The sequence below is a fragment of the Toxorhynchites rutilus genome, chromosome 2, assembly GCF_029784135.1.
Source record: "Toxorhynchites rutilus septentrionalis strain SRP chromosome 2, ASM2978413v1, whole genome shotgun sequence".
Classification (NCBI taxonomy): domain Eukaryota; kingdom Metazoa; phylum Arthropoda; class Insecta; order Diptera; family Culicidae; genus Toxorhynchites; species Toxorhynchites rutilus.
Window position 1 is genome coordinate 37,660,921 of NC_073745.1, and position 10,674 is coordinate 37,671,594.

At 41.0% G+C, this 10,674-nt stretch overlaps 1 protein-coding gene across 3 annotated transcripts; it reads right to left on the reverse strand.

Annotated features, from left to right (window-relative positions):
- Nucleotides 1–835: 835 nt before the first annotated feature.
- Nucleotides 836–8,297, reverse strand: LOC129764139 (uncharacterized). 3 transcript variants are annotated; one of them, XM_055762945.1, is made up of 2 exons: nt 3,706–8,297; nt 836–3,621 (listed from the first exon to the last, which is right to left on the reverse strand). In XM_055762945.1, the coding sequence occupies exons 1-2, from the start codon at nt 7,562–7,564 to the stop codon at nt 2,192–2,194; spliced, it is 5,289 nt and encodes a 1,762-aa protein (XP_055618920.1). In that variant the 5' UTR covers nt 7,565–8,297; the 3' UTR covers nt 836–2,191. The 3 variants fall into 3 exon arrangements, with proteins under 3 accessions (XP_055618920.1, XP_055618919.1, XP_055618918.1); XM_055762944.1 differs by having other exon boundaries at nt 837–2,094; nt 2,146–8,297; XM_055762943.1 differs by having other exon boundaries at nt 838–2,094; nt 2,151–8,297.
- Nucleotides 8,298–10,674: the final 2,377 nt, after the last annotated feature.

Genomic DNA, 10,674 nt, shown 5'->3' on the forward strand with positions numbered 1-10,674 from the left:
GGTTTTCGTGATATTTTGAGACCCCTCCCCCCTCTCTAAGGGGGGGCTGCCATACAAATGAAACACAAATTTCTGCATTACTCGGAAATTAACCAAGCAAACGAAACCAAAGTTGGCATGTGAAAGTTTTAGGGTGCAATAAATGTTTCTATGATGGTTAGACAGTCCTTCCCCCACTCAAAGGGGGGGCTGCCATACAAATGAAACACAAATTTCTGCATTACTCGAGAATTAATCAAGCAAATGAAACCAAATTTGGCATGTGGAGGTTTTAGGATGCAATAAATGTTTCTATGGTGTTAAGATACTCCTTCCCCCTCTCTTAGAGGGGGCTGCCGTACAAATGGAACACAAATTTTTGCATTACCCGAGAATTAATCAAGCAAATTAAATCAAATTAGGCATATGGAAACTTTAGGGTGCAATGAATGTTTCTATGGTGGTTAGATACCCCTCCCCCCTCTCTTAGGGGTGGCTGCCATACAAATAAAACACAAATTTCTGCATTACTCGAGAATTAATCAAGTAAATGGGCGGGACGAAGTTTGCCGGGTTAGCTAGTTTAAACATAAAAATGTTACGAATTAAACATTAATAGTATTTTTTCAAAAAAAAAAAAAAATTGTTCGATTTTTTTTCCATGTAAATGTGCCATTTAAAATAATTTTTTTTAAATGATTTTTTTTCCAAAAAATTATTTGATAATTTTTAATGAAAACCTAAGTAAGTTCCTACATTTCATTCTCTGACCATCTTTTTGTAGATGGTGTTCGCGCGCAACCGTATTTAAATTTTCGGATACTTCATAACACATAACACATAACTTAATCATTAAACATTGAACGGACTAAACGCGAACTCCATTTATTTTCCAAAAACGTGTATTTTTTTTACGACGGTACATTTATCTCTCCTCTTCATACAATCAGCTGTTTTATCAGAAACATCGATCAAAGCAACATCAAAAAACGTTATCGCTAGAGAGAATTGGTCTCTCTGAGTAATTGTTGCTCGAGTGAAACAAACCAAGCGATACTGTGTGGGAAAAGAGGAAAACAATATCGCTTGGTTGTTGTGGATCACGTTTTCTCGGGATGCTCAAAATTCCTTTTCGCATAAACATGCCGGCCGCCTTGAAATATCTTGCATTTCAATTGCTTCTGTCCTATTCTAGCTACTACGAAACCGATGAGAACAGAGGTTGTCTGGCACACACTTCGGAAATAGGCAGCGCTCTCCGTGGTAACGGTACATCCCGGTTTGTTTACATCATCTGGTCATTGTTGGTGCTACTATTTACGTCTGGTGAGGGTAACGGTACTATGAACTTGACCTAGATTCGCCGATTGTGCTCTACAATATGTGTGAGTTTTGTTGTGATCCTTCTTTCGTTTCATTTGCTGTTGTTGTTGCTGCCAAGTTCTTAGTTCGTGTTTATATTCTGCTGATGGGAGTTGACACGTTGATGATGCGCCTGATACACTTTGTCTGCGGTTGTTTCTGATGCTAGTAAATGATGAGATTGTTGTTGAAAGTAACTGTAATTTCTGTTGACGATTTGGAACGTTATCTCCGCAGTCGCAGTTGTCCTGTTCATTGTTTTGCTGGTGCTTGCTTTTTGTGTTGACTGGTCGTGCCTGATACCGTTCATCGCTTGCGGCGGTGCTATGAATAAAATGAGAGGGTGCTTTTTTAAACCGAAATGATGTTACAAAAAAGGACTTCCCTGAAACGGAGGCCGGATGGCCTCCGCCCGCGCCTCCTGGCGTTGGTGTTCCTTCTGCAGACAGAATGACGTCTACATTACGTCGGTATTGCCCAGTTAGGATCAGGCCTCGCTGATGTCAAGTGTGCCTCGAAAATACCAAACGTAAAACTGTGATTAACTGAGGTTCGTCTGAGACAGCCGATACGGCTGTATAGGTGTGGACCACACCAAACATAACTGGTTCGGTAACCAGCGCAACTGCTACACCCTCACACTGCATGCAATTACTTTCCACCACCAAGAACAAAACGGGTTACCTCGACTCTGATTTAAGCTCAGTTCTGGTGAAGTCAAAACAAACGATGTCCATTTAATACAAAATGCGACTGCGAGAAAAATGATTGTTTAGATTTTTGATATTCAAAAATGTAATTAACTTAACTGGTGTGCGGGGGCCTCTCGACCCCCGCCGTTGGAGGAGTCCTAGTTCTCCTCTGATGATGCATTAATGTTATCACGGATGGGCAAGATACAGACTTTGGATATTGCACGCCTATATATTCCTTCCCTTGTGCGTACGGTAACAACACGAATATTACCATCAGATCCGGGATGCAACTCCACTACCCGCCCAAGTTGCCACTTCAATGGTGGTAAATTTTCATCTTTCAACAGCACCATAGTACCAGCAGTCAAATTATCGCGTTCTTTCGTCCATTTAGTGCGGTTCTGTAGATTCGATAGATACTGTGCCGACCATTTCTTCCACAAGCATTGCATAAAATATTGCGTCCGTTGCCAAGCAGACAATCTATTCACAGGTATGTCGTCCAAATCAGGTTCAGGAATCGCAGTTAAAGGTCGTTGGATCAAGAAATGACCCGGTGTTAGCGCTTCGTAGTCGTTCGGATCGTTGCTCACCGGAGTCAGTGGTCGCGAGTTTAGCACAGCTTCGATTTGTGTTAAAACAGTCTGCATCTCATCATACAGCAAGGTGTGGGTGCCAATGGTCCGCTTAAATAATGTTTTGAAGGACTTAACTGCTGACTCCCAAAGTCCTCCAAAGTTTGGGGAACGTGCGGGTATGAACCGAAAATCAATATTGCTTTCCGCTGCTTCTGCAGAAATAGTCCGTTGGAATTGTTGGTTGTTAAACAACGTACATAGCTCGTCCAATTCTCGTCTGGCTCCAACAAAGTTCGTGGCATTATCGCACATTACCAGACTGGGCTTGCCACGGCGTGATGAAAAGCGTTTCAGTGATGCCAAGAAAGCCTGTGTTGTTAAGTCAGCGACCAGCTCCAAGTGCACTGCCTTTGTAACCAAGCACACGTACACAGCTACAAAACATTTCGTTGGACGAGCTCGGCGATGTGGAAACGCAATCCAAAACGGCCCGCAGTAGTCGACTCCAACTCGCTGAAATGGTATGCAAGGAGTGACTCTTTCCGGTGGAAGATCTGCCATCAGTTGATCGTGTGTTCTGGGTCTGTTGCGAAAACATGGAACACATTCATGAATAACCTTTCTGGCCAGGTTTCGAGCGTTTGTCGGCCAGAACCGTTCACGGACAGTGGAAATCAAGAGTTGTTGACCTGCATGAAACAGCTTACGGTGGTAATATGATACAATTGCTCTTGTTAGCGGGTGTCGATGGTGCAATATGAATGGATGCTTCCGAGTTGTTGACAACAGCGCATGCTGTAACCGGCCACCAACACAAATAGTGCCGTCTGTTATCTGCGGATGAAGTGAACTTATTCTAGAGGACTCCTGAACCTGTTCACCCTTGGATAAGTCAGCAAACTCCTGTGGAAATGCTTCTTTCTGGGACAGACGAACTAAAATTTTCAGTGCTTCGTCGCGTTCTTCAGCGGTGATGAATCCATGCTTGCGACGATTCCGGTTAGCAGCTTGTGAGTTGAAGCGAAAGCGGCGGATGAGTGCTGTCAGTCGAATTAAATCTGATAATGATGATCGTAAGCCGAATATCTCACTTGGGTTGATTGCATGTAGAACTACTGTGATGACTTTTTTCTCTTCCATAATTGACTTGTCTAATTCTTCCTCCTGGATTGGGATGGGTTGGGGCCAATTCGATTCGTCCAGCTGTAACCAAACAGGCCCATGCCTCCAACTGGATTGATATTGTAGCTGCGCTGGAGTCATGCCCCGGGAAATCATATCAGCAGGGTTTTCAACTCCCATTACATGATTCCAAACTCCTTCACTCGTCAGGTGCTGTATTTCGGAGACTCGATTCGCAACGAATTCCTTCCACCTGGATGGTGCTGAAGTAAGCCAACATTTTACGATCATCGAATCCGTCCAGAAATATGACTTGACTTCGATGTGGATGCTGGCCATCACTTTCTCGTGCAAATGTGAAAGAAGCAGTGCTGAAGATAACTCAAGTCGAGGAATGGACTGCCGACGATTTTTTCTTTTGAGATTTTCCAGAGGGGCTACCCGTGATTTTGAAATCAAGAGGTGTGTTGAAACAGTATCGTTGTCCTCGACGGTTCTTACAAATATACATGCCCCATATGCCTTCTCTGATGCATCACAGAATCCGTGAAGTTGTATGGACTTCACAGTTGCGGTGACTCCGACCCAACGAGGAATGGACATGCCATCCAAGTCTACAAGATTTCTCCGAAATTCTTGCCATTGTTGTTGAAGACTATCAGTGAGAGGCTCATCCCAACTGCATTCGTATTTCCAGAGCTCTTGCATAAAAATCTTCGCTTTCACCACCACCGGACCAACCAAGCCTAAGGGGTCAAATATTCTGGAGACATCTGATAACACAACCCTTTTTGTAATATCTGCTGCCATGCTCCACTTAGGACTATGGAATCGGAAATTATCTGTACTTGGTTCCCAAGCCAAACCCAAGGTTTTGATTGGAGCGCTGGACGAATCTAGCTCTAGAATGGTGCGATCATCTCTCAGGGTTTCTGGTACATCCAATAGGAGTTTTCGGGAATTCGAATTCCATTTCCGTAAAGAGAAACCGGCTGATTCCATCAATTCGATGATTTCACGTATGAGTTCTCTGCCTTGATCAATACTACCTATACTCAATAGCAGGTCGTCTACATAAAAGTTATTTCTGATGACGGATGCTGCGAGCGAATGAGTTTGCTGACCATAGTCTGCTAACTTCTGCAGGCACTTGGTCGCCAGATATGGTGCGGATGCTGTTCCGTACGTAACGGTCGTCAATTCGAATGAGCTGATGGGCTGGTCGGAGGAGTCCCTCCACAAGATTCTCTGCAGATGTCTATCGTTTGGTTGAACTCGAATCATGCGGTACATTTTGGCGATGTCCGCAATAAGAGCATATTGATACAACCGAAAGCGCAAAGTTAGGCTGATTAAATCATCCTGTACAACAGGGCCAACTAGAAGGACATCATTCAGAGATACTCCGGTCGTTGTTTTGCACGAAGCGTCGAACACAACTCGAAGTTTTGTTGTAGTGCTTTCTGGTTTTAAAACAGCGTGGTGTGGCAGATAGTATGTTCCCTTTTCAGATCTGTCCGTAACGATTTGCATATGTCCAAGGTGTAGATATTCATGGATTGAATCAGTATACATCTGCTTCAGTTCTGGATTTGCAGAGAAGCGTCGTTCCAATCCTCTGAACCGATTAATTGCTATCCTTTTCGATTCGCCAAGACGTTCAATTGCGAATTCTTTCTTCGGTAGTGTAACGATGAACCTTCCTGATGAATCTCTGACTGTCGTCTTATCAAATATTTCTTCGCAGATTGTTTCTTCGATGGAGTTGTTGGATGTAGTGTTACAGGTTTCTAGTTCCCAGAACCTTGTGAGCTGCTGTTCAATCTCTGCCGTGGAGCACACAAACGTGATTGACTGGGTCATTCTGGAGGAGCTGCGTGGAATCCTTCCTGATAGGATCCAACCAAATACCGTGTTTTGTAGCGTAGGTCCATCGTCGGTTACCTTTTGTCTGCCATCGGTTAGCAGATCCATATAGTGTTCTGCACCAATGATAACGTCTACTGGACTGCTCTCATAGAACTGCGGATCTGCCAGAACTTTCACGTCAGGAAGGGTCCAAGTGGACGGATTGAAACTCGTCGTCGGCAACGGCACCGTCAATTCTGGCAACACGTGGAACTGCATCTCCTCTTCAAATGGTGAAATTATTTGTGATCTTGGACAAACTGCTGCCTTAACTGCTTTTGTTGAAATATTACGAGACGACCCAATCCCCTGCACGCACAGATATGCTGAAGTTTCATCAAAGTTAAGCCTTTTCGAAAAAGCTCTTGTCATAAGGCAGTGCTGCGAACACGAGTCCAACAATGCTCGAGCCAGCAGTGAATTTCCAGAGTTGTCTCTCATACGAACGAGTGCGGTTGACAGAAGGATATCGGGTGTTGGTGTGGCAGGGACTGCTACATAATTCTGGCTTGTGGTGGCATGATCTGTGCTGAACTGTGAGCGTTGTGTGCTATGCGAGTTGGCTGTGTGTGTGTTTTGTGGCTGAGTGTGTGTCTGTTGGAGTGAGTTGTGTTGCGTGGACTGTGGTTGTTGCGATGGAGGATTCAACATCGCGAATGTGGATTGCGGCTGTGGAACGGAGTGTTTAATCTGCCCAACATGCAGCATCGAATGATGTTTTTGAAAACAGTGATGACAGGTTCCTCGATCGCAATCTTTGAAGACATGTCCGGGACGAAGGCAATTCTTACATAGCCGGTAGCGAGATACAGCATCGTTTCGTTCTGGTAAACTCATTGAATGGAATGTTGGACACTGGAAAGGTGAATGCCAGGGATCGGTACAAAAGGGACATCTGGCCGGGGTCTTCAATGTAGTGTGACACACTGCTACTCTGGGTTGACGCTGATCAAAATTTGAAGGTTTGGCAGAAGCAACTGACTGCAAAACTGAGCAATGGTTACGGAGATATGCCAGAAGTTTCTCGTACGTAGGGACTTCTTTACTGTTGTGGTGAGTCTCCCAATTACGTAGAGTCGTGGTATCCAACCTTAAACATAACATGTGGACTAACAATGTACTCCAACCGGAAACGATCTCACCTATTTTCTCCAACATTTGCAAATTCTTCTCAAACTCGCAGATAAGATGATTCAAACCATCGTAAGATTCTTTCTTCAGAGGTTCAAGTGAGAAGAGTGCATCCAGATGATCCTTCACGATGAGTTTTCGGTTTTCGTATCTGGATTCCAGAGTCTTCCAAGCTACATCGTAGTTGGCCGCAGACAACTCGATGCCGTTTACCTCCTGGAGAGCTTCTCCTGTGAGTGACGACTTCAGGTACGTGAATTTGTCCATTTCCGTCAACTGCGAGTTGTTATGGATCAGACTATAAAAGGTATCGCGAAACGTAACCCAATCCTTTATATTACCGCTGAAGTGGGGAAGGGAAATCTCCGGAAGTTTAACTCGAGAAAATGCTGCTGTCTGCTGTCCATAATTAGATTGATCTCTGTCGCATTTCGAAACTGCTGTACTGACAGGTTTTAGCTTCAAAAGTTGTGCCTTCAGCACACAAAACCGATTCTGAAACTGCCGCATTACGTCAAAATTGGCCTTTTCTCGAAGTTGATCTGCTTCCTCTTTTTCATCTTCATCTCCCGCAGCAAATTTCTCAGAATCCGCATCTTCCATGATAATTTCAATTTTGTTGCGAACTTCGAGAAATTCTTTGTACTCCTCCTGCAACAGCTGCAACCGAACTTCAACCTGGCACTCATCCCTGTCCCATTCAAAATCCTCTAAAAATTGCTGCACGACGTCCAAGCTATTCAGCATCTGCCGTTCCCGCTTTGTGAGTGCTCTCAATTCCTTGCTCATTTCGATAGTTTCGTAAGTATTTATTCCACTGATAACACTCACTGATTTCTATTACTTCAAATTGGTTTACTCTACGTTCCACGATACGCGAATCTCGATGTGACAGAAGGCAGAATGTGATTGCAATGAGGATAAAAATATAACAACCACAAAATCCAGCAGATTTTGAAACACAACCAGACAAAAAAAAAACTCAGGCCAAGCCAAATTAAATGAAACTCGCATGCACTTTTATTTATTTATTTTAGTCGTATTCCTTTATTATTTCTAAGCCACATGCACCAAGCTTACAGAATGAGCAGTACTTCCCTGGTCAAATCCTTCATCCAGTAGTGCAGCAACCCAGCTTCCAGTGCGCAATGGTGATTGTAGCTGCACTCCACAATGGTGCACAAGTGATGGCGTTGTTTTATTCCAATTTCACTGGTTGGGAGTTTCGCTCTTTTTCAGCTTCAGTTATGAACTCCACAATTTACATAACAGTTGGTGATCCGAATCAAATAAACTCTGGTTAATCTGTATACTCCGTGACCTCAATCCGCGTATTTTGAATTCGATTCAACTTCGAAGGCGAACAGAATTGTCTTTATTTCACCAATTGTCAAGTAAGTTCAATTGTGCGCTATTGTTCGTAACACACTTTACGCAAATGAATTTAAACGAAGTATCCGAAAAACTGATTCTAAACGATCCGGTTCGAAGGACCAAATGTTCGCGCGCAACCGTATTTAAATTTTCGGATACTTCATAAACATTGAACGGACTAAACGCGAACTCCATTTATTTTCCAAAAACGTGTATTTTTTTTACGACGGTACATTTATCTCTCCTCTTCATACAATCAGCTGTTTTATCAGAAACATCGATCAAAGCAACATCAAAAAACGTTATCGCTAGAGAGAATTGGTCTCTCTGAGTAATTGTTGCTCGAGTGAAACAAACCAAGCGATACTGTGTGGGAAAAGAGGAAAACAATATCGCTTGGTTGTTGTGGATCACGTTTTCTCGGGATGCTCAAAATTCCTTTTCGCATAAACAGATGGTAAGTTTCGAAAAATAGTTGAAAAAACTCAACCCTACAAAAAATATCAGACCTACAAAATTTTATTCAAAGAATGGAATGTAGGAAATTATCTCGGTTTTCATTAAAAATTATCAAAAAGTATTTTGGAAAAAAATTTCATTGAAAAAAAAATATTTTGAAAATTAAAATTCATTTTTGCTTTCAAAATTCTGAAAACAAATATATATATATATATATATATATATATATATATATATATATATATATATATATATATATATATATAAATAGTCCTTAAAATTCCATACATCGGACGATGGGCACATTTACATGGAAAAAGTTTCTCGAACAACAACTTTTCCATGGGGGTCTCCGTAGCCACATTGGCTGCGCGTTCGCTTAGTAAGCGATCGATCGTGAGTTCAAAAACTCAGGACCCTCATTGACCATCTTTGTGTTGTTACAGAATAGCTACGTCCACGCAACAATCATCAGCGATGGAGATCGATCCACGGTCGAAATTAGATCGATTCATCCATACAACTGCTCTGCTCTGCAAGACACATCGGGCTGCTGTTCTATAAATAGCTCAACAAGGATCAATCAACTTCCTCCGCTGTCCGGTGGTCTAACTGGATAATGGAAGAAAAATACAATACAGAATACTCTTACGCCTAAATGGCTACTGTGTAAATGTACCATATGCAATGGTATAGAAGGAATACTGGCGAATGGCAACTGTGTAATGTAATGTGCTATAATTATAGATATGATAACCATGTGACATGTACACGATTAAAATTCGGCTCTGTTACAGCTAAAATGCTAATGAGCCTGAAATAAATAAATGGGATAAAAAAAAAACTTTTCCATGTATTCCTTTGAAAAAATGCCATTAAGGTTCATTTCGTAACATTTTGTCGCATAAATTATCGCATTCAAAATACTCTGCTATATTTTCTCTATTTAGAAGCATGTCAAGAACATGTCAAACGTGAGAATTCACACACAAAAATGTAATGAGCAAAACATTTTTTTTTCAGAAGTCTTCATACAAAAATGACTTATATTCCAAAAACTATAAAAGATTGAAAGTTGATGTCTTCGACGAAAGTTTATAATTTAACAAAATCTAAAACTTTGTCGAAATCACTATATCGCTATCTGGACTTTAAACAAAATTAGGATTCGTTGTATTTTTTTCAAAGAAAACATGGAAAAGTTGTTGTTAGAAAAACTTTTTCCCTGTAAAAGTGCCCATCTCCCGATGTATGGACGACTTTTTGGAAATTTTAAGGGCTATTCATATATATATATATATATATATATATATATATATATATATATATATATATATATATATATATATATATATATATATATATATATATATATATATATATATATATATATATATATATATATATACTACTATCTGAGATTGTGCGGCATGAAATTCGTCTATTACAAAACATTTATATCTCATATATTATATCATATTTTTTTTAAATAAAGTTTCACAAATACTATTAACAATGAACCATAAAACCACAATGTCCAATCTCCAGAAATGGAAAACAAATTTCTAGAGTGTAGGGAATTCGAAAAAGCTGCCTGACTATACTTTGTGTCTGCCTGGTACTATCCACCACCAGTCGAAGTTACGATAATTGTCTTTCTTGGATTTTTGTTGTTGAAAGAAATGGGAAAATTCGAAGTAATTGAGTTCTTAATTGAATTGTTGTTAGACAGTGATATTATTGAAGGTGTTGTTATTCCAATTGCAGTTCTTGTTGACGCAATTGAACTTCGTGTTCCTTTGGTGTGAAAATGACAATGCTTTTTCAGGTGAAATAACGCACCTCTATATCTATATAAATGAAAATTAATCACCAAATAAGTCCAAAACTCGAGAACGGTTTGTCCGATTTAAGTTGTTTAATTTGGTTCTGTTCGTCTCTGCCCGTAGATGCCTAGGCAAGAAGATTGTTTTAAGTCCAATTGAAATTCATATTGGCGGAATTTAAATTCGTGTTCCGTTGCTACGAATCGAAAATACTAATGCATCATAGCAAAATGTTAATCA

Coding starts and splice junctions, on each gene's coding strand:
- LOC129764139 (XM_055762944.1), bottom strand. CDS start 7,564: ATGAGCAAGGAATTGAGAGCACTCACAAAGCGGGAACGGCAGATGCTG.